The 23,702-nt window shown below is 36.5% G+C and overlaps 3 protein-coding genes across 5 annotated transcripts in view; 1 reads left to right on the top strand and 2 right to left on the bottom strand.

The window, feature by feature from the left end:
- Positions 1-2,147: 2,147 nt before the first annotated feature.
- Positions 2,148-7,519, bottom strand: LOC309478585 (fibroleukin). The gene is made up of 6 exons (XM_082142190.1): positions 7,106-7,519; positions 4,029-4,263; positions 3,722-3,859; positions 3,412-3,628; positions 2,538-2,733; positions 2,148-2,442 (listed from the first exon to the last, which is right to left on the bottom strand). Exons 1-6 carry the CDS (start codon positions 7,502-7,504, stop codon positions 2,296-2,298), a joined length of 1,332 nt encoding a protein of 443 aa, XP_081998316.1. The 5' UTR covers positions 7,505-7,519; the 3' UTR covers positions 2,148-2,295.
- A 3,463-nt stretch (positions 7,520-10,982) lies between these two features.
- pomca (proopiomelanocortin a) lies at positions 10,983-16,480 on the top strand. The gene is made up of 3 exons (XM_082142496.1): positions 10,983-11,673; positions 11,908-12,038; positions 13,182-16,480. The coding sequence occupies exons 2-3, from the start codon at positions 11,910-11,912 to the stop codon at positions 13,683-13,685; spliced, it is 633 nt and encodes a 210-aa protein (XP_081998622.1). The 5' UTR covers positions 10,983-11,673; positions 11,908-11,909; the 3' UTR covers positions 13,686-16,480.
- efr3ba (EFR3 homolog Ba) overlaps positions 14,068-23,702 on the bottom strand; it is a 25,345-nt gene continuing 15,710 nt past the window's right edge. For 2 of the 3 annotated variants that reach the window (XM_082142495.1, XM_082142494.1), the window contains exons 11-22: positions 22,718-22,829; positions 22,516-22,567; positions 22,186-22,358; positions 21,043-21,280; positions 20,673-20,801; positions 20,482-20,549; positions 20,046-20,173; positions 19,781-19,872; positions 19,553-19,601; positions 17,976-18,082; positions 17,766-17,815; positions 14,068-17,571 (exon numbers count right to left, since the gene is read on the bottom strand). In XM_082142495.1, the coding sequence (XP_081998621.1) occupies positions 17,472-17,571; positions 17,766-17,815; positions 17,976-18,082; positions 19,553-19,601; positions 19,781-19,872; positions 20,046-20,173; positions 20,482-20,549; positions 20,673-20,801; positions 21,043-21,280; positions 22,186-22,358; positions 22,516-22,567; positions 22,718-22,829 (1,298 nt within the window). In that variant the 3' untranslated portion in view covers positions 14,068-17,471. The remainder of the gene's footprint in view (positions 17,572-17,765; positions 17,816-17,975; positions 18,083-19,552; positions 19,602-19,780; positions 19,873-20,045; positions 20,174-20,481; positions 20,550-20,672; positions 20,802-21,042; positions 21,281-22,185; positions 22,359-22,515; positions 22,568-22,717; positions 22,830-23,702) is intronic. The other variant, XM_082142493.1, reaches the window with a different exon arrangement.

Here is a 23,702-nt window from a genome sequence, read left to right as displayed (position 1 = left end):
AGGCCACGGAGAGGAGTTGTGAATGGCGGTGAAGTGACGTAACTGACACTGGTAGGTCACATGATAATGACAACATGGTGAATGTAGTACATCCAGATTACATTCATACTATATAGAACATCATTCTTCTCAGTCGCAAAGTAATTACGTATTCAAAATAAGTACCTACTCAAAAGAGTATATACGATTTCGGACACAGCCACTCTTTCTCTCCCAAATCTGTTTCCTTCCTTTAAACAAGGGAAGGCATACATTTTGACATTATTTTTCTTTTCATTTCATCAGGTGTCTCTTAATTTTGTCTCTCTTCTGAGACTTTGTAACAAAATGCCCCTCAAACCCTCTTTTATACCAGTACCATGTTTCATTTGCTGATCTGTTCCACCCTTCCTGTTAGTGTGTGATAGGCAGAAAGAGTCTTTATGGATGGTGCAGATATGTTTATCTCATGGCAAAGAAGTCTGAAGAACTCAGAAAGTCAGCTGTATATAATAAAGCAATACATTTGTCAAAAACTAAGACATTTTTACACATTCTCAAAGAAGTTACAAAATGTAAACAATGTTGTGAAATATACATTTAGGCATTGAAAGGATGTACATTTTGGGATTATTTGAACACCCGTTACCTCTACATTACACAGAATTATTGAGGCTTAAACAGCAAACATATTTACATGTGCCATGTGTGATAGGATATCTATTAATAGAGCTTTCTGAAATGTTCTCATAAACCTCTAGGGCCGGTTGCACTTACCCTTACGATTATTAAACATAATATGTTTAATCTTTTTTTATAATAAAGATTGTTTTTTAATTTATTTTATTATGATGATTGAATTGATTTTATTTTTACATTGCAACAATTAGATTTTGGTTTTCTTAACTCAAGGGGTTTGTTTCAACTGGGACTTTGCTGGGTACACACCAAAATATTTTTTACATCTTATAAGATTTTCAAAATGTGACAGACCACAAACATGAGGACAAAAAATCCTAGATTTAAGCGTTTTGCTCCTATAGTGTGTGGTGTGCCATGATGTGACAAAGACAGCACACCACACACAAACAGATTTTCAACCGGAGTCTCGACTATGAACACAGGAAATCTCGCAAAATATCGTGAGACTTCAGAATAAGCATGACGGACGATATGCAGGAAGAAATGGCGATAGTGTTTGGAATGATTTTCACAGAAAATTCACGTGAAAAAACCATTGTACCTACCATTATATATAACCTTTTATACAGAAATATATTCATTCTTTATTGTCTTTATTTTTTATCTTTTTTTAAATTGATTTTAAGAATTATACAATTACAGTCAGGGGGGTACAAAGAGTAAAACCGATAAACAAACATAAAAAGACATATACATAAACAGTGACAAACTTAAAAGTTAAACAAAAATTTGAAAATGTTTACAGATTGAAACGCACTTTGCAGCTTTCTTATTTTTCAAACCCAATATTGTGTTTAGGTATTGTAAAATTTCTGCTCTTAAAATGAAAAACAAAGGCTTGTTTCCTCGAAATTTACACTTATGAATACTAAATCTTAACATTAAGCTTCCTGCAAGTGTGTGTGTGTGTGTGTGTGTGTGTGTGTGTGTGTGTGTGTGTGAGAATGGCCGTGTCTTCCATCATCTCGCTTTCTGATTGGATATTGTTTTGTTTCACGTGATAATCTCCAGAGCGTGCGCGTGTTTGTCCTCGGAGTTCCCCCCACACATCAGGATTTCTGATCGTAAATATTAAACATGTTTAATATTTACGATTCGCGATCGGAGCGGCTCCGACGTTCTTCCGAGCAGGTTCGGACACTCTTAACACACCTCACACCAAGGGAAAATCTGATAAAATAATCTGTTAAACCATCAAGAGAATCGGGACATAGCTAGGATTGTCGGAAGGGGAGAAATCGGCCCAAAATCAGCCCGATTATCTTTTGGTGTGTACCCAGCATTAAAAAGATTTCCTCTGAATATTTCTATCCAAAAAAATAAATGTACAGTAACACCAATTAAAATATGAAAAGTATACCAATCTTATATTAATCTCTGAATTAATTAATGATTATCCAAATAAAATTGTGCAAGTTAAAAATTATTGATAATCTAATACATATTGTTTTATAAGATTATCAGACATGATTATACAGAATGAGAAATTTGGATATTTTATCTTGGATATCCAGTTGGGACTTTCCATTTAACCACAGTTTACATACATACAGAGAACCAATAATGTCCCAATGATGTCACAACATTGTTGTTTTACGCAGGCCTAAAGCGGTGTTATGGAGAGAGGCGGGGCTTGTATATCCGTGGGCGGATCATCATGCTCACCTTCTTCAAGGAGTAGTAATCTGAGTCCTTCCATGAGTACCACACAATCCCATCAGGCCCCAGAAGATTCTTCCCTTTGGCAGAGTAACGCCCCCCCTGGTGGTCAAGATAAACACAGGACACAGTTAAGATGGTTGGGCTCATATTTTATATCTTGGAATGATTTCATTTTTCCTTCATTTACATACAACCTTATAATACACTCCATTGAGGTTGGCAAAGAAGCACTGATGGTACCACCAGCCTCCGTGAGAAATCTCGGCACAGATGTCACCCGTGTCTGGAGTGCTGAAGCTTTGCTTGTCATGGTACCAACCGAACGAGTCCTCGACTGTACCACTGAATCCTGATACATGGAGACGGTAGTGGTTGTCCTCGTTCTCAATCCTGCCAAAGCAAAAAAAAAGCTATTTTTGCTTGAGTTGTTTACAGAAATGCATCTTATTGTCAGAGCATCTGTAAGGAACTTATTTTCTTGTAAGAACACTTAAGAAATAAGTGCAAGACCTGCACAAATGATCATAATTTAGTATTAATATTAGATTTTTTTTATTTGTTCTTTTAAATATTTTATATAATGTATTATTATTATTGTGTTTTAAAACTATTTCAGATATTTTATTACATCTAATTAATATTATTATAATATGGAAGCTTGTTTCCGCCACTCATTATAATCTCATTAGAGATTATATCTCATAATATTTTTTTTTTTTAAGAAATAAAAAAGTCTGAATTGTGAGATATAAACTCACAACAGCAAGAAATTTTTAGATATTCTGGTTTTTCGGAATTTCTGGTTGTGAGATATAAACTTGCAATTGCAAGATAAAATGTTTTTGTTTTGTTTAGTTTTTTTGCCGGAAACAAGCTATTATTTATATATAGCTATTATTATTAGCCAAATTGTAATTTTTTAAGTTTCCATATTAATATTATTATTATTAATTGTAATTTGTTTCTCATTTAAGTCTATTAATAATATTTAATATATTTAAAATCCACTGAAATCAAAAAGTAAGTGTTCTTAGTTGAAATATTCAGACCATCTTTCCAAATGTTTACCAGAAGTTCTGGTACAGTGCGTGTTTGTGCTTGCCATTCCAGTCCTCGAGTTCAATGCGAAGGGAATACTCTCCCTGGCTGGAGATGTCATGGATATGGTCATTTCCCAGCCAGAATTCTGCATGTAGATCTCCGAAGCCATCCCTGTATTCTGTCCATTTGCGGTTAAAATTGACCTTTCCATCCTGCCGACGTTGAAACATGGTCCATCCACCTCCTGGTCCAAAGAATGATTCTTTAATCTCAAATAACAGCCTCTAATGCTCATAATTTAACCTGTCAATGAGAACTTTATTAGAAAAATGCAAACCTTGAGTCTCCATATCACAATAAACGTCGACTGGAGTCGATCCCAATGAGGGGACAACAGTAAAAATCCCAGATCGGTGGACTCCATTGTAGTACAGTGATGCACAGTCAATTGGACAGTTTCTTACATGCTGAACCTCTGAGGAAACAAATACTAAATCAAATCAAGCTATTGTTACAAATGTCCACATATTTCAGTACTGAGGTCTGAGATGCCAGTGACTTTAAATATAGCATAGTTTTTAACTTTCTATGACTTTGTCAAAATGTTACTTCCCTGTAAGCTCTTCAGTACCTATATTGCTGACCTGGGTGAAGGGTATCTTGGGGGCTGAGAAGCGGGGTTGTGCGGATGATATTGATCATACAGCCAGGATTGCGCCTCACACGCTCTACTATCATAGTGAGGTTGCGAATCTGTGCTTGCATGTCATAGATGAGTGATCCGTGGATGTGCAGCAGAGCATTGGTCTCTTCATAGATCTGCTGCAGCGTGTGAAAGCGGTGCTCTAAAGACGAGTTTAATCCATACTTCTCCTCGCTCTGCCAGCACAGAGAAATAACATTCAGCAATTCAAAGCACAAAGTTCAAATGGGAAAACAAATGGAAAACTAACACAGATACAGTGTTTAATCTGGTAATATTGTTCATTTTGCGATTTGAAAATTTTGCGCAAATGATCAAAAATGCTGCCACTGACCGACAATATTTTTATTAAATGCTGGCGGGGAAAGAGTTAATTTAGTGCCTTTTTTTGAAGAAAGCAAATCTCTGAATCATGATTTGATTGACATGTTAGCTCAGTAAAAAGTAAATGGGAAAACACCTTTTTTGAGTCAATGACCTGAGAAAGATCTAAATGTTCTTTGATGGTCTAATTGAAATTGTAAAAAGTGAAATGAATTCATTTTGCTTGGACGAGTAAGAGCACAAGCATTCCGTTTAAACAATACTTGAGTAAAAGACCCAAATTACCCACAATACTTGAAAATAACTTCTTTATTTAAAATGTATTTTAACATTGTCAACCTGGGAATGATGAAAGAAAATAGGCCATTTCCTCTTCAGTATAAAGGCCAAACAAACTTCTGTTATTGCAATGCAATGTAGGCCTATAGCTGTTTAAATTCAATTGATATCAACGAGAAACTGGTTTTGCTCACAATAATAAGAAACATAAATTAAATTCATATACAATTAACTGCTCGCACATATTTCTGTTGTACATGAATGAAAAGCATTGTTGGCAATGTGCTCACTACTGATCATGTGTCTATTGGACAGGTTCCAGCGCTAATCCAGTAATTGATCAGGGTTAAGGAGGCATTAGTACAGAAACAGTGCGCTACCAAAACATTTGTCTCTGCACAATACGGAGGTGTAGTACAGCTGTTAATATGTAACGTGTGATATACTTTTCTTAGCAAATAAACAATGAAAAAGACTTAATCTCAATTCGTAATAATCCCAGGTTGCCATGGACACACAGGTTTGTTTATGCATTAAACTCATGGCCTTGAGAAAAGGATGTCGTTCCCTCAACATAGGATCTCGAGGCCACGACTTCAGGATGTCGTCATCCTGAGAAAATGATCTCGTGGCCACATGGTAATGTGTCGTGGTCTCGACAAAGCTAAGTGAACCGAACATGTCCCTTTCCTTCTTTAACTCGAGTGCAGCAAGGGCGAATTCCAATTAGCTTTTAGACACACACTCGAGAACTTCCCTAAGCACTTCCCCTCGCCTGGGGGAATCTCTGCCACTAGTTTGAAGTGAGTTCCACTTTGTCAGCCGGGTGAGGGGAGTTTATGTGGATAGGCCCTAGTCTCTCGATTTTGCGAGGGAGCGAGTCTACTCTGATATACACTTCAAGCAGCTCAATTATTTTGAGAATTAATCGCATAGTGTATAATATATTACTTATGTTGAGATTTAATCGCATAATAGGCTACTTGTAGCCACCTAATGTTTATACTATTGATTTTTTTTCTTTTTTTTTTTCTCCAAGCTATTTTTGCACCAATGCTATTTTTCTATATATCCTAATTGTTAACAAACATGAATTCATTACTTAAATTAGCTCATTGTTTCTGCCTTAAATTAATACATTGTTTAAATTAATCAATTTTTAGATAACTGTGTGATTTGTAGATGTATATTTCTGAAAAACATACAGTCATCTCTGATAACAGATCACTCTTGTAATGTAGACATGCATTTTCTGTAAAGCTGCTTTGAAACAATATGTATTGTGAAAAGCACTTTACAAATAAATGTGAATTGAATTTAATAAACCTATTGGATTTGATATATTTTCTCCAACAACTTATATGCATATTGAATGGTGCATAAAACAAATTCATAAGAAAAAAAGGGTTTAAATAATAAATCAGCTCTGTAGTGAATTCCAAGTGATAAAGGGCTTAGAGTGTTCCATTTAAACCTTATGCACCAATTCCACCAGTAGTGGGCGCTCACATTCGAGTCCATAAGACGGAGAGAAGTTAGCGAGTGAAGGGCATATTACAAATTTAAAGTGGATCGCAGCCAATGTTCTAACGTCCCTCCATCTCGTTAACTCAGATGTACGTCATCGCTTAAGTTGCATGAGTGCCTACTACTTGTGGAGGACTTGCAATGTTTTTAAATGAAACGCACTATGCCCTTGATAACTTGGAATCTGCTATGGACTTCCCTCATCAACTTGACAAAGTTGAACACACTTCAAAATGGTGGTGAGGATTCCCCCAAGGGGAAGTGCTTTGGGAAGTTTGTGAGTTTACATCTAAAAGTGGAGTTAAACACAGCCCTAGAATGCATGTATCATACACAATAAAGCTGGAAAAGATGCGAGAACAACATTCAAACACATCCATCTAGCACGTTTACATAGAAAAACCATGGAAAACCAGTGCAGTGTAATGCAAAAACGTGTTCTGAGTGCACAGCCCCTTAAGCTCTAGAGATGCGTTTTTTAAAAGTTGAACTTCTTTTAGCGTTAGCTCCTCCGTTTTAGAACGGCATGTCATGCGCGAGGCTCTGCAAGAGACGTGAGACGCAAGCGCATCAGTCAAACACGTTCGTCTAGCATGCGAATACATAGAAAAACAATGGGAAAGTGCGCAGTGAAATGGAAAAATGCGTTCTGAGTAAACAGCCTATAGGCTATAAGGCTATAAAATCATTGTAAAACACGTAATAAACAGCAATATCTCCCAATATTGCTTTGGGTGTCATGACATCCAAGAACCGAGAACTGTTTCATATGTCAGAAATGACCCATTTCAACTTTTAAAATATAGGATGACATAAGAAATATATGATGGAATGAGGAAGGTGCTTGACTCATAGAAACACACTTTGTTAAAAGCCTGTAGCTCTTACCTGCAACTCCAGCACTTTGATGCGATGCCTGTGATTCCTCAGCTCTTCTTGAAGCTCTGAGATGGTCTCTTTCAGGTCCTGCATCTGCTGCTTGCGTTCTTCATTCTCACGCAGCCAGTAGGAGACCTCATCTGTACAGCGGAACATGTCGGGACACCGCTGTTCCTCCAGCTGGGGTAATGTGGCTATTAAACGACACTGTCCATTTGGCATCACTTCATTGCTGTATTCACCACACTGCATTAGGCCACTGCTAACTTGATGTGTGTTAGAATGAGAAGTGTCTGTTTTAGGAAAGTCTGTGGATTTAGACTCTTCAACAGCGTCTTTGGATTTGACAACAAGAAATTGGGCCCATGCTGCCCAGAGAAACAAAGAATACAGCAGAGACAACCTCATTCTGCAAAAGACTGAAGTTCTCCAGAAAAGTAAGGACTAGGGAGTGAAATCCTCATCAGACCCTGAAACCTGTTTGGGTTCTCAGACTGGTAAAGCTTATTTCCTCATGGTTTAATGATGCCACTAGACCTCTCTGGAGAAGATGGGAAGTAATTGAGATCCTAAACAGATTGCCACCCAGCATTCTGCGTAAAGAAATAATAGAATCAATGGGTAAATGGTGACACTCGTTAAAAATATATAAAAATGCAATTCATAAATGTCTTGAATAGACAATATCATTTCTTTTAATATGCTGGGAGGGGCTGTTCGGTTCACTTGATGGCCAATGAATAGATTTAAAAGACTTTAGGATGAGATGTAGGCCTATAAACACACACACACACACACACACACACACACACACACATATATATATATATATATATATATATATATATATATATATATATATATATATATAATAGTCCTGTAAAAAAAAAAAAATATATATATATATATATATATATATATATATATATATATAAAACGTTCAGTAAACGTTGGGTTTAAAAGACTGGTGAATGGGATAGATAAATGTACACGCCATATTATTTTAACATTTATTGATAACAAACTTCATTCGATTGGTGCTATAAGCACCATAACGTGCAATATAATAGCCAATTTGTTAATATAATAATTTCTTAATTTTCTTAATTAAATAGGGGTGTAACGATATTCAGACCGAACCGAAAAACTGCGATACACCACCATAGACAGTAAGTATATAAACGTACACCACCCACGGTACGTATCGCGCTACTCTCATGGCGTACCGAACGCGCCCCGCCCCCTGCTGTCCGCCAAGCCCTGGCCCGCTAAGGTTGACCTAACTTTACCTTATGTTATAAAACAAATTTTTCCTCCTTGACATTTGATTAAATAGTAGCCTAATAAGTGGTGTAACAGTACACATATTTGTCCCGCGAATTTTCGTGTGTCTTATGTGTACAAGACGAATACAGCGTTGTAACCTAACCACCATTAACCACCACCATTAATCGCAATTAGCACCGCGTTTTGTTACTTTCGATAATAAATAAAGTGTCATTTTTCTAATTATGTCCATTTTATCACGAAATTCAAACAATGAATGCTGTTTTGACGCTCTTTGGTGTGGCGTGACAGATAAAGGCGCCTCCTCAGTTGAAGCAACAGCGTGGACCGCGAGTGAATGCAATCATCTCTTCAACCATGAATGAACAACTGTAGGTATGTTGAATGATACAGTACAACTTACTTGAACGTATTATATCTCGTGTAATCGCTCAATCAGAGTTTCAACGGCGGAAAGACATCCATAAAACAGCTTGTAAAAAATATCCCCGTAGCATTAGCCTACATCAGGCAAGTCAGCCAGTGTCCACAGCTTAGTCAGCTAGAGAAATGAACTCATTTGCTAAATATATGCACGATATTAGTCTATATATTCATTATATTTTACTTAACCTGTTAGTGATGTCTTGTGGATGTGTTTATCCTTACGAAACTTAATTGTAACTAAATTCATTTAAAATCAGAAACACAATTTGTTCAGTAAACCACTGTTTAAAAAAAAAAAAAAAAAGGGGAAAAAAGCAATTTTGTGTTTAGTTTTGTTGAAAATCGGGTTAGGTTAGGTTGTAAAACCTGTGTGGTGCAATTAATAATAATAATAATAGTGATAATAGGCTACGTGTTATATGAAAATATGGAAAAGTCTGTTTATCAATGAAGAATAGTTTTCTATAAACATTGATGATTCCTGAACATTTATAAATTATGTGAAGTTTGTAACAGTATTTTTGTTGAAGTAGAAATATAAGCTAGATGTAATATCTTGACTTGAGTAAAGTGGTTATGTGCGTGCTAGTATACAGTCCATTCACTTAATAATGAAATGTCAGTGATTCTACATTCATATCCGAATGGTACCGGGCCTAGTGTGGACAGTTGTGTAGCCCACCAGTCTTTAAGAACTGGTTTAACTATAATATTAACATAATTTATGTTCTGTTGTTTCAAAATTCTTATTTAAATCATGTGATGCAGATTTTGAAAGATTATCTAATGCCTATCTCCATATTTATTGACTCATATTGTCGACTGAGTCTGAATTCATCAAGCATTTTGCCCTCAAAGTGCATTGAAAGATCATTAGATGTACAACATGCCCTTCAACATTACTGCATCATCATGTCACTGAGAACAGATGTAACTCTACAGATGCACACATTGTTCATGAGCATAATGCATCCTGAAATTCCAAAGGCTAAAATAAAATGGCAGCAATTGAAAAATAATCAAGTGAACAAATGAGATAAGCAAAGTTACCTTTCGCCAGACAGGCAAATCTCCTTGTAATTAGGAATGTGGCAAGAAAGTATATGTCCCTTTCTCTCACTCACTGTTGGTAGGAAATGCTGTGCTGTGAACAGTGTTAGAATGGGCTGACAGACATCTTATCCTCTAAATCTTCTCTAATAGGATTACATTCACTGTGCAGTGTGGGTGAATATACAGCCTGTAGAATATATGCTTGGCATTTTTACTTATTGTTAGGTTTACCTGGATGTTGGATTTTTTTTTTTTCCTAATTGAATATCTATTCTAAAAATGTCTACAACTGTGATTTTATCATGACCACGATTTTAGTTTTTTACACTATTTATTATGTTTATTTGTTATTAGCAATAATTGGCATTTATCTGGAAAAAAAAGACATTTCATTTAACACTTGATTTATTTTATTTAAAAATACAGGAGCAAAGCTTTAGAATCCGGAACCTCTTTTTTTTTTCAGTGTTTTCATTTCATTCTAACAAATATTTTCTGTCTTAAAGTGGATTAGGTGCAGGAATAAATATTTTAATATTGCTGTTTAAGGCGTTTCCAGAGGATTTTACAATCATGTAGGGTGGCAGTTTGATATAATGTTAATATAACAACCGAACTAAATAAGTATTATTTAAAAATTATTATTAAATTAATTGTGATTGTAAAATACTTTTTTTAACTGTAAAATATGCATGTTGCATAGTCAAATGTAACTAATACAAATAATATAATTCATTTTGTTGTATTTATATATGTTAATAAAATTTATATAACAAAAAATAACAAATACAAGATTTAAATATAATATATAATATAAATATATAAAAATAATATATACACTGAAATTATAAACTGTAATTTGTTTAAAAATGTGTTTAATTTGTACTTTTTTGCTTAAATTACTCACATTTTTATTCTTCCTGGAATAGTTCCTTTAGTTCCTTCCTAAATAGTTGTTTAGCATGCCTTATTTTCAAAGTGTGAGTCATCTTTTTATTACTGTATATTATTAATATTGCGGATGGTAATGCATTTTTATAGCATCATTATAATCATATTATTTTTATTCAATATTTTCTGCTTATATAAATTAGTTTTTTTACCTCCCTGAAGAGCTCGGCCCATATTTACTGTAATTTTTGGCATAAATACGGCAATAAGACCATGTATATAATACCATGATTTTATGTTTTGTATTTGTCTGCTCAGCTTAATCTGCTACTGGCATTCAGTCATATCCAAACATGTTAATGGTGAAATTATGAGCCTTTGTTCTGCTTGTACGCAAACTGTGAATACACCCAGATGGCTTCCTCGTTCAAATCCCTCACCTTCCATTTCATTTCAACACAAGATTAGCACAGGTGTTCCCTTACACACCAAAAAAACACATGCCGTATAATTGATTTGAAGTGCATTTTAACCTTTAATCACCAAAGTCATGTAAACTGACACGTATGCCCTTAAACTTAATGAAAAATACCATAATGATTTGATAAGCCAGACATCAGAATGAAGGTATCGTCCTAATCCTGCACTCATTCACAAATGACTTTTAACTGTTGACTGACAATCTTTGATGGATTACTCATCTGTACCGTGGATGATGCGCCAGGGTTTCCAACCTGCACCAGCCATTAAAAGTGACAGAGTTTAGTGTCCTTGAGGAATTGACGCACAGATAGCTTATAAAAGACAACTAGACGAGGATCTCAGACATCAGAGACAAGCAAACGTGCACATAACCAGACAGATCACAGACTCTCAGGAGAGAAGAACTTTGGTTCGGCGGACTTCTTTCTGCACAACAGGTGGGTAAAAAATTCATGCAGTGAGGTTCGGTTCACTTTAAACATTTTTGATTTTGCACTTCTGATAATTCATGATGATTCATGTTTATTTATTTTTTACTATAAAGTGTTATTTCACAGACATGCATTCTGTTCACATTGTCCTTTTAATTCTGGTGTGCAATGAAATAATCCTTTCGTTCATTTGTATTTTATTGTGAATACTGCCATGTTATTAATATTGTGTTCTATCAGACATGGTGAGGATGTTGTGTCCTGCTTGGCTCTTGGCTCTGGCTGTACTGTGTGCGGGCGGCTGTGAAGTTAGAGCTCAGTGTTGGGAAAACACCCGATGCAGAGACCTCAACACTGAGGAGAGCATCTTGGTGAGTTACAATATTCCTTGCACGACTGCTTTTCAGTCCACAAATTCAAATTGTTTCGTAGATACTTATTGATTATTAGTGGTGCTTGCTAAGGCAAATATTACCATTGCTAACACTTAGAATTAGGAATTTGATCAAATCACAACTCTATTTCTTGGCTTGCTGAAAAGAGGTGTGCTATTATTGATTGATCAGGCTAATGATTTTTACCTAGCAAAAGATAGAACAGCAATACACTCCAAACACCCTACACACTAGATATGTTCTATACCTTTATATTGACCATTTTATAAATAATGGTAACACCAAATAACACCAATTTTATGTGTATTATTTTCAGTGATAATGTGTACCCTATTTTTAGTGGCCCTGTCATTGTAAATTTAAATCATGTAAATACATTTACTCTGCCTGAAACGCTCTTGTTTTAGTTCCTTTCTCTTTAAAGCCCGCCTTACCGAGAGCCTAGTCTGCTCTGATTGGTCAACCAGCAGCTGTAAATTGAATTAAATGTGCATTCACACCATACAAGATTCCAACTTGTAAAAAGCGTTTCACATCCTCATAGAACTCGTAATTTTGACATTTTATTGTTGAGGATAACCCCTTGAGATGAAACATCTCGTTTTCGAGGGCGTCCTCGAAAGCTTGTAGCAGTTTACAGCTTGTAAACTGAGAATTTTCGGAGAGCTCCTACTTGTACCACCTAACCTATGCAGATTTATTTTGCCATTGATAGTATTGCCATAGAAAGCACAATTCCCAGTCCGAGGATGTGAACAGCTTTGAGTACATCATGTATTGCCATATCGAAATGATGGTAATTACGACATGGTGTGAATGCAGCATTATATCTACAGTATATTGACATTGGTAAAAAAGAAAAGAAAAAGAAAAGCATAATAGGTGCCATTTAAATAGCTTCTCTGATTGATCTTTTTGTATTTTACATTTGCTGAAAAAGGCATGAGATGTTGTAATAATATAACTGTTTTGAAAGCTGGTTGTGTGCTGGATTTTTGTTTACCATGAAATTATTTTAAAACAACACCATGCCACTTGCATTTTCTTTGGAAAACGTTAACTTTATGATTTGTATTTATTTTTAAATTGTAAAGTATTTCTTCTTTTGCTCTTTCTAAGGAATGCATACAGCTATGCAAGTCTGATCTGACAGATGAAACCCCCATCTACCCCGGAGAAATCCATTTGCAGCCTCCCGAGCTGGAGCAAAACGAGGTCCTCGCAGCCCTGTCCCCAGATGCCCTCGCACCGGCTGAGCAAATGGACCCAGAGTCCAGCCCTCTGCACGAGCACAAGCGCTCTTACTCCATGGAGCATTTCCGCTGGGGGAAGCCGGTGGGTCGCAAGCGCCGGCCCATCAAGGTGTACACGAACGGCGTGGAGGAGGAATCTGCTGAGACTCTCCCGGCTGAGATGAGGCGCGAGCTGGCAACCAACGAGGTCGACTATCCACTGGAGAGGAAGGACGGCTCCTACAAAATGAAGCATTTCCGCTGGAGCAGCCCGCCTGCTAGCAAACGCTACGGAGGCTTCATGAAGTCCTGGGACGAGCGCAGTCAGAAACCCCTTCTCACACTCTTCAAAAACGTCATAAACAAAGAGCACCAGAGGAAGGACCAGTGAGGGGATTTTAATGGGACGGGTGGAGAGGAGTTAATGAGAGGGTCTTATCATGCATAGTCAAACAAAAGAGGGTGGGTGATGTTACCAATAGCACTTAATTCTTGATGCTTTAGAGTTTATTCACATTGTATTCAACAATAAATCCTGAATTCTGTACATAGAAATGCTGTGGTGATTAAATACTGGTTTAGAAGCTAAAGGAAAAGCAATTTTAGATTATTTATTGAAATGTAATATACTGTACATTTTGAAAATGTGTCATAAAATGATCGTTTCAAGCAGAAAAGAACAAAATGGTTCATTTCTGAGAAACAAACACACACCAAATTCATCATTCAGCAGTATGTGCAGTTGCCAATAAAGCTATAAACAGAGGTCAGACTTTGAATTCATAAAATTAGTCTTTAATTGATATTATTATTATTCACACCACATATGTACATCACTTAATGATTTCATGTAGGCAAACATTCACAGAACACAGTTCTGAAGTCATATCCGTTTGCAGTGATCTAAACACAGGTTGACTAATTACGATCCACAGTGTTGTAATGATCTCACTGATTAAAAATTGAAATGGAAAAAAGGTAAAAGCACAGACAAAACACCCAGTGCATGCAGCAGCTGACAAGGAAAGACTAAACTTTGATATTTGATTTCATACATGCAAAATCACCTCACATGTAAGCAGTCTAAAACATTCCATCAGTTGAACATCATAGCCATATTGACAGAAGATAAAACCCACTTGTTGTTTTTATGCTGGTAAATAAATTCCAGGCATTACCAAAACAATAAACAAAATTTTTAAAATGACTTCAAAAAATGACTTCAAGAACTAAAACAGATTTTACAACAAGAAAACATGGTAAAATTTATATGTGGAACCGGAACAATATGACATGACTACACATAACACCATAACATTTTAGACAAGAAATTTCGCACAACATGAAGTATATTCGGCATACACCACATTTACACAGTGAGCTTTTAAAGTGCTGCGATTAAATTTGGGAGAACAAAATCTTGACATACGTAACCCCTCCGGTTCTACTAAATACCGCAGCCTCTAGCGTAATTCGCTAGTGCGCCTCTTTAGGCCAGGGGAGTGAGGTTTACTCGTACAGCTCTTAATAGCTAGCCTCCGTTACACTCTACCCCTAAACCCCAGTCCCATCCGGGTCACGGCACCAGTGTAACTGGTCCTACACGCACTGCTGTGAGCGGGATTCGAACCAGCGTCACCTGCATGGGAAAGTGGGCCCGTTAACAAGGATGCTAAAGACCGCAGCCTCCAGCGTCAGTCGCTAGTGCGCCTCTTGAGGCCAGGGGATTGAGTTCTACTCTCACTGCTCTTACTAGCTGGTCTCCGTTACACATAAACCTGAAATTATTTATTCATTTTTGCAAAAAGAAAGGAAACACTGTACAAGCGACAAATGAAACGCATATCATGGCAAAAAAAGGGACATAACTGATCCTTTTAGATCCATTTGAGAAATTTGCATTAAAAGTGTGGTCACGTTAGTGAAACTTCAGCAAATTTTGCGAGCAAAGTAGGTCCATTGTCAATACTGTACTGCATGTAGTGATGTATGAAGTGCCGCTTACTCAGTGGTCACTTCCAAACCAAACGGCTTTATATTGGTAAACCCGGCGAATTCGTGTGTTAAATGTTCAACAAACTTGAATTAGTTGTGTAATCTGTATGTTTGCATCATGTGTCCTATTGCATTATAGTCTGGGACCAGGCTTAAGCCTTGTCTGTGAAACCTGGGGCTTAACTTTTAAACACAAATACGTTACATTTACCAACATAAAGCTGCTTGTTTGGAAGTGACCTCTGAGTTAGACAATGACCTGTGATAACATTTACCGTTGCTCTGCGAAATACAGTCATTAAAGTTTTGCTAATGTGACCGTGTGCCCTAAGAAGCGTTATCACTTCACTCTGGTTCAGAAAAAAAACATTTATACAATAAAAACAAATGAAAACTCGTACCCTTCACCTATTAGTGAGGTACAGATATAGGAAACTGCAGCGATTATAGTAATAAATGATGATACGGGACTGACTTTACTATGCGAACATTCATTTTCTTACACAGTGTCATTAAAGGTATACGCCACCAAAAATGATAATTTTCTCATCATTTACTCACCCTCATGCCGTCCCAGATGTTTATTGCATTATATGGACTTTTCTAAAAAATCTCCATTTGTGTGCCACAGAATAAAGAAAATCATGCATATGGGGTGGCATGTGGGTGAGTAAATGATGAGAGAATTTTCATTTGTATCCCTTTAACCATCACTTCTAATTGGAAACCTGCATTCAGTTGAACTGGAAACTTACTATTTGCTATATTTTTTCTTCAGCTTCTATCCAATAGTTTTAATTTTTTAATTCAATAATTATTGCTTTAAATACAACTGTTATTGCAGCATGTAGAGACGTTTAAACATGCAAACAAAGCTTGTATTTAGCTAAACTGTTTGTACCCACACATTGAAAAAGGTTTTGGAAACATTAGGACATTCTTAAACAAATGTTCTTAACTTAAGATACAAAATTTAAGGCAGCTTTACTTTTTAGTAGTACAAGAAAACCAATCACTTGCTCTGAACAACAGACTGAACAACAGACTCTCTACGCAGACAAGCTACGATCATTTGTCAATAAATTCTGCCCTTTTTATCTGGACTAAGTGTTTAAGTGCATATTTAACCAACACATGGTATATTCTCTTGGTTTGTTTGTCTTTGTTGGCATAAATAGACCTCAGGATAAAGTACAGCCATAATCCTTATCTAAAGTCCGATAATAAACTAGACTAGTGTTTCTCAACTGGTGGGTCGCAAGACCGTTTTGAGTGGGTTGCGGAGTGTGCAGTCAAAGAAACAACAACAAACGTAATTCTATGTTTTTCTGATGCAAGACTTTTATTTTGAAAGACGTGCGTGAAAGCTGTTGACACTTCTGTCAGACGCAGAAAAACAAGTTGTCCTGATTCAGTATCTGCGGTCAGATGAGATGTTGTCAGTGTCATTATTCTAACGTTATTTCAATTACTTGTTACGAAATAAAAAGTCTCTAACCTCAGAAAAACAAACTTTCCTGTCCTGTCAGACGTTATACTATGCTTGTAGCGCGCAAATGCGGCGGCACGTGCTGTTTATAACTTATCACAGAAATTAAAAGCATGCAATGTTGTAGTTACGTTGTCAATTAGTAAGTCATGAAAAAAGTACCAATAAATTATGTCACAGGTACTTTGTGTGTAAGTTGGGAAAGATTTGCATGCTGTTCTATTATAACACTTTGTGTTATTTTGTATATTTTATTTGTGGCGGCTCTTACTAGCTTACTTTATTGTATTAACAAAAACTAGTTTAGGACTTGTATTTAATAGTCTTACCTTTGACTGTTTATTCATCAGTATTAGTGATATTCTTACAATTTATGTGTGCGTAAGTAAAGTGGGATGGCACTTATGTGTGTGTTGACCATTTTTGATGATTTATTATCATTTTTATGGACTAATTACATACACACACTTTTTTTTGTATATACTTTTTTAGGAATTAGGTCAAGTTCCTAAAAAAAGTAAATTGGGTCGTGGGTTAATGACCATGGGAAAATGTGTGTGCCATGGCCAAACCAGTTGAGAACCACTGCACTAGAGGACATGGTTTAGAAGACAGTTACACCTGGACATTGAGTAGGAGTGATAATAGAAGGATGAAAACAGCTGTATGAGGTGACTGGGACTCCAGAGTATCTCAGTATACACAGAGGTCTGGAAAGTTCATTTCATACACTGGTATTGAGCGGGTCCGGCCGTGACCGTTCCCGACAGAGCCAGACGGACTCGGCGGAGGCCTATCCAACCGAGAGAGAGAAAGAAAGATGAAACAAATGTCAATCACATGAGACAGACAATACAGCCTCTTTCCATTGTAGTCGATTCATACTATATGTATTTTTATATATGATATTACATAGTATATCGTCCTTTATGCACAATTGAATGTTAAGAAAAGCTCATTTATAAACTGTTACAGAAGATCATGTACCTGATTGTGATCTCGAAGATTTGGTTGAGTTTATTCTGCAGTAGGGAAGCCTACAAAAATAAAAAAAACAGTACAGGTGGAGAGGTCATCAACAATATATAAAGAAACGAACAGATGTAGGCACTGAACAGAAGAGCAGTGTTTGTGTTTTTTGATGCTAAAATTAGAGCTAGAGAGTGTGTGTATACAGGCTTGCTGCATTAGACTCACCCTGGCACCGCAGTGGGCTGCTATCTCCTCAAATGGAGCGTTCTGAAACCTCTCCACCACCTGCCTTCTGCGCTCTCTCTCCAGCTCCTCTACATTCACACTGTCTACTGAACACACACACACTCACGGGTGATTCTGTGCTAACTGCCACAGACCAGCCGACAAAATGTCCTTTTAACCCTTTAAAAGTTTAGTTAAATTTAATGATATAACAACTAATAAAAAAAAATTTGTATCGTGTCTTCTCTAGTCTTTTGTGTTTAATGAAAAAGGATCATTTCAAATCATATTTTATAGAAATCAGTAAAGGGTTATTTCACCCAAAAATTCTAAATTCTGTTATTAAATACTCTCAGGTTGTTCTAAACACGTTAGACATTTGTTCATCTTCGGAACACAAATGAAGATCTTTTTAGCGAATTCTGAGAACTTTCTGTCCCTCCATTGACAGCCTATGCAACTACCACTTTCAGGCACCAGAAAGGTAATAAAGACATCGTAAGAAGGAAATCCATGCGACTCCACTGGTGTAACCTCAGTTTTATTAAGTGATGCAAATGCTTTGTTTGTGCAAAATAATAATAATAATTTAACACTTTAATTACAAAATATTTATCTCCAGTGCGCGTTCACGCAACGTCAACACAACACGCATGAGTCGTGGTGCTCTCGTGAACGAGCGTTTTACAAGATTCATATTTTGTAAAGAAAGTGGTAAATTATGTTTTTTTGCACAAACAAAGCACTCACGTCACTTAATAAAATTGAGGTTAAACCACTGGAGTCACTTGGATTACTTTAATGATGTCTACTATCTTTCTGGGCCTTGAAAGTGGTAGTCGTGTAGCTGTCAATGGAGGGACAGAAAGCTCTCAGATTTCATCAAAAAGATCTTCATTTGTGTTCTGAAGATGAACGAATGGCTTACGGGTTTGGAACGACATGAGGGTGAGTATAATTAATGACAGAATTTTCATTTTTTGGGTGGACTATCCCTTAAATCAGGGAGACAGTTCTGCAGCATTTCTATAACAACACTAAAGACATAAGCATAAAAATGACCTAATAACGTAAAAAAGTTTAGGGTCAGTACGATTTTTTTATGTTTTTAAAAGAATTCTTATGTTCACCTTGGCTGCATTTATTTGATCAAAAATACAGTAAAAACAGTATTATTGTGATTTTTTTTTTTTTTACATTTTAAAATACATTAACAATATTTTAAATGTAATTTATTAATGTAATGGCAAAGCTGAATTTTCAGCATCATTAATATACATGACTACAGTCTTCAGTGTCACATAATCCTTCAGAAATCATTATAATTATTATAACAAGAAACATTTCTAATTATCAATTTTGAAACAGTGATACTTTTTTCAGCATTCTGTGATAAATATATAGCTCAAAATATTTTTTGTATTAATGTCACTTTTGATCAATTTAATGTATCCTTGCTGAATAATAGTTTTCATTACTTAAAAAAAAAAAAAAAAAAGGTACTCAACCCAAACATTTGAACGGTAGTGTCCATACAATGTCAATGCAAGTAAACTCTCAAATCATGCAAGACTTACCAATGGCTTGTTTAAGAGTTTCAAATGTTATTTGTTCTGCTGTGGATCTCTGTAAGGATACAGATCATAGATGAATAAAAATATAGCTGATAGTAGATCCAATTCTATGAGGTGGCACACACACACACACACACACACACACACACACACACACACACACACACACACACACACACACACACACACACACACACACACACACACACACTAGAGTAATGAAGATGTTACCTGTTCTTTCTCTGGACTGTTTCTAGAATCCATCTCTAACTGCAGAGAGACAGTGTCTCCAATGCTCTTTCTCTTGGATAGTCTGTCTTCATCTGAGGTACAAAAACAATATATTTTTTTTATATACTATGAAGAATACAAGAAAAAAAAAAGAAAAAAATCTCAGCTGTAATATAATATTAAACTGAAATGCCCCCCAAAAAAGACAAAAATACGACCGGACATGCAGTTTCAGTGTATTTAAATGTTAGGTTAAGGGTCAGACCTGTGATCTGTGGGATGTATGGTGTTGCCAGTCTCTCTGTGTTGTATCCACTGCCGCCCAGCATCTCTGCTATCTTAGCCTGCAAAAACAGCACCTCTCCTTCCACCGTCTCCAGCTTCTCTGGGATCCTGAAAGAGAAAGAGGCAAAAGCTATTCTTCAGATTTCTGAGGCAGTAAGAACCAGACCCATGATGATCATCGAGTGAAGGAGCACTAGGATTATTTAACCATAACTGAAAGAATGAAAAAAAAACTGTACAGTACGTTCCCGACCCAGCACAGATGTTCATAAGAAATGAGACAGAACTACACATTTCTGTCGGTCTGTCAGTGTGGACCGTGGCACAAAAGTTGTGTCTCTCATAATGGTGAAAAGAACATTATGTTAGTCTGAACAGTCTCTACAGTGGTTTGAAGACTGCAAGGTGTTGCTTACTTAAAGCTCTCAACAAGAACATCCTCTGGAAGCAGGAAAGGGACAATTTTCTTTCTTGACTCAATCACCTGCAGGAAAAAAAACTTTAACTGTCACTCTATCAAACAGACAGATGGGTAGATGGATGGATGAGACAGACAGAAAAACAGACAGACAGACAGACGAGATAGACAGACAGACAGACAGATCACCTCATGGACGTGTTGGCAGAAGGTGGGCACAGTGGTCAGCTGGCTGATGAGGTTCAGGTAGGCAGCTGACAGAGCGTGGATGGCACAGCGGGTATATACAGGAAGAGCCTCTTCAGTCGAGGCCAGGTCCTGAAGAAGAGGATGCATCAGTGGAAAATAAAAAAAGAAGCTGAGTACTATTGTTGTTATACCACAGGTTGATAGACACTTTAATGACTTGTCTGTAAGACACACAGTAAATACTACTTGACCATATTGTAAAGAGAAGTCGACTTGTGTTAGCTTTTAACATTTAGATTTACTAGCATATATTATTATGCCACTGGTGTGTCCACAGTCATGCACATATCACAGGGAGTGACAGAAATACCTGTAAGGCCAAAGCCAGTCGGATCAGGTCAACCACCACCTCCTCATTGGCCAGTTCCACACAGATCAACCCCAGCAGCATATGAAGAGACTCAAAGTGTCGCTGGACGCTGCTTTCCTCTTTGCAGGCCAGGTAAATGTGGCGGTACAGCCTGTGGCTGTGTTTCTTCATGAACAGGTTATCCTGCCTTGAGCATTTGTCTACTTTCAGCTTTAGTACTGAGATATCTGATATAATTCTGTAGAAAACAACACAAAAATATTTGAAAAATTCAATAATATATAATTGCAATTATATGATATAAAAAAATGTCCCCACTAAATACCAATTTCTGGCATGGAACTCTAGATGGCACAGGCTGATAGGTCCTAACTTAATTTAGTAGCGATCGCATTGTCATTTCAGAAACCCTCCACCTTCCCCAGCAGCAGCAGCAGCAGCATGTCTTACATGCTCACAGCAATGTCTGTGAATGTATTGGCGGCAGCGTAGCAGATCTATTCCGCCAAGACCAAATACATTAACATGGTCATATCCATTACCATGCTGATCTCTCCAAGAGTTGTCATGGCAGAAATATAGGCTAAAACTACATATAAGAGCAATTCGCTAACAAAAATGACCAAAACTACCATGGTATTACAATGTATCACTACAGTACATTTAAAAATATATATATACGTTTTATCTTTACTCCATATATCAAAATACAGAGTAGAATGTAAATGTTTCCTCAGGTAACCTTAAAATGTGCTTCATACTGTAACATATGGTTTTATTCAAACTAAAATATTATTTAATATGACTATCAAGTAAAAAAAAAAAAAAAAAAAGTATCTATAAAAAAAATATATGATCTATTTCTATATATATACTATATCTTTTTTTTTTTTGGAAGGGTCAAATCAGATATAAATAAGTTATTAAGTGTTTAGGTATTTAATTGATCATGCATGGTTACACATACTTAGGCTTATCTAAAAAAAAAAGAAAAAAAAAAGTCAAAGAAAACTACTTTTTTAGAGAAGGACTACTCTACAACAGTAAAATGTCATGATATGTATCAAACCATGGTAGTTTGGTCATTTTTTTAGAGGTACATTGTAGATTCCTAGAGTCTTGAGTTGGTCAGTGTGCCCGAACCTGACAGGGGTGAATTTGTGCCGGTTGTCATGACGATCAATGATGCTGACGAGGATGTCGAGAACAAGTAGACGGATCTCTGCGTCCTCCATCAGAGTAAAGGACAAGAGAGGGTCCAGGAATGAGGTGGGAAGTGCTGTCAAAATGTTCGTAGACTGGAATCCTGCTGTTACCTGAAGGAGAAAGGGAGAGGCCGACGTTTAAAAGGCACATGAGACCATTAAACTTTTGGATTGCATCAGCAAATGTGGATATCATGAAACAGCAGGGAGAGTAAATGGCCCTCTGCAAGGCACAGCGTGTGATTATGACTGACACAAACCAGCTCACCTGCAGCAGAGACTTTAGCAACATAATCTGGATCATCCTACTGCCCTCAACCCTGAAACCAGAAACAGACAAAACACATATTCTTGCTATGCTGGCGTTTATCTGTGTTAATCCTCAGCTAATTTGCATTTCATCTCTGGCCAGCAGAAATACATTATAAACGTGTCTAATATTTAAGGTCTAGGTTGTAACCCTGTCTCACCCGGTGTTGGCTGACCCCAGAGACGGATACATGCCAGGCACAGGAATTTTACCAATGATGAACAGCATGACTTCCGAGCGCTGGTAGGTGGGCAGCGTGTTTGCAAATGAGCCTGTAAAAAAATCAAGTTAAGTGAGAGATTGTGCACAGTCAGCTGGTTAAATAAATCCCTTCAGGGTGGTACAAGACCCCTCATGGGACTCCCGATAGGCTTTATTTTGTGATAATGACTAGGTGACTGTACATTAACCCACTCGTTACACAGCTACTTAGCGAATAAATAAATAAACAGGCATGAAATATCTATCTATCTATCTATCTATCTATCTATCTATCTATCTATCTATCTATCTCTCCGTCTCTCTATCTATCTATCTATCTATCTCTGTCTATCTATCTATCTATCTATCTCTGTCTATCTATCTATCTATCTATCTATCTATCTGTCTCTCTGTCTGTCTATCTATCTATCTATCTCTCTGTCTATCTATCTATCTATCTATCTCTGTCTCTCTGTCTGTCTATCTATCTATCTATCTATCTCTATGTCTCTCTATCTATCTATCTATCTATCTATCTATCTATCTATCTCTCTGTCTATCTATCCATCTATCTATCTATCTATCTATCTATCTATCTATCTATCTATCTATCTATCTATCTATCTATCTATCTATCTATCCATCTCTCTGTCTGTCGGTCTGTCTATCTGTTTGATGGAGTTAAAGTTTTTTTCTATTTAGAAAAAAAAACAATTACCAATTAATCAATTATCAATTCTTTTTTAATTTTTTAATCTAAAAATATTGAGATAGAAATGTTATTTGATATGAAAGAAAATGTGGAGTGATATGAAACTGAGATCAGCTATGTAGGAAATCAGTTTGACAACAGTCAATTATAGTGTTTAGCCACGTTCATTTTACAAAAATATTTGACTGCTGAACGCCATGACTGCCAGATTTACTCACAAACATTCATTGTT

This window comes from Leuciscus leuciscus (assembly GCF_965113295.1).
Source record: "Leuciscus leuciscus genome assembly, chromosome: 17".
NCBI lineage: Eukaryota > Metazoa > Chordata > Actinopteri > Cypriniformes > Leuciscidae > Leuciscus > Leuciscus leuciscus.
This window is presented reverse-complemented; position numbering and strand designations above follow the sequence as displayed.

Excerpts from the sequence above, each read along its gene's own strand:
- pomca (XM_082142496.1), top strand. The coding sequence starts at position 11,910 with ATGGTGAGGATGTTGTGTCCTGCTTGGCTCTTGGCTCTGGCTGTACTG. Across the intron at positions 12,039-13,181 it reads ACACTGAGGAGAGCATCTTG|GAATGCATACAGCTATGCAA; the intron begins GTGAGTTACAAT and ends GCTCTTTCTAAG.
- LOC309478585 (XM_082142190.1), bottom strand. The coding sequence starts at position 7,504 with ATGAGGTTGTCTCTGCTGTATTCTTTGTTTCTCTGGGCAGCATGGGCC. Across the intron at positions 3,860-4,028 it reads CCAAGATACCCTTCACCCAG|AGGTTCAGCATGTAAGAAAC; the intron begins GTCAGCAATATA and ends TTGTTTCCTCAG. Across the intron at positions 2,443-2,537 it reads TCAATGGAGTGTATTATAAG|GGGGGGCGTTACTCTGCCAA; the intron begins GTTGTATGTAAA and ends CTTGACCACCAG.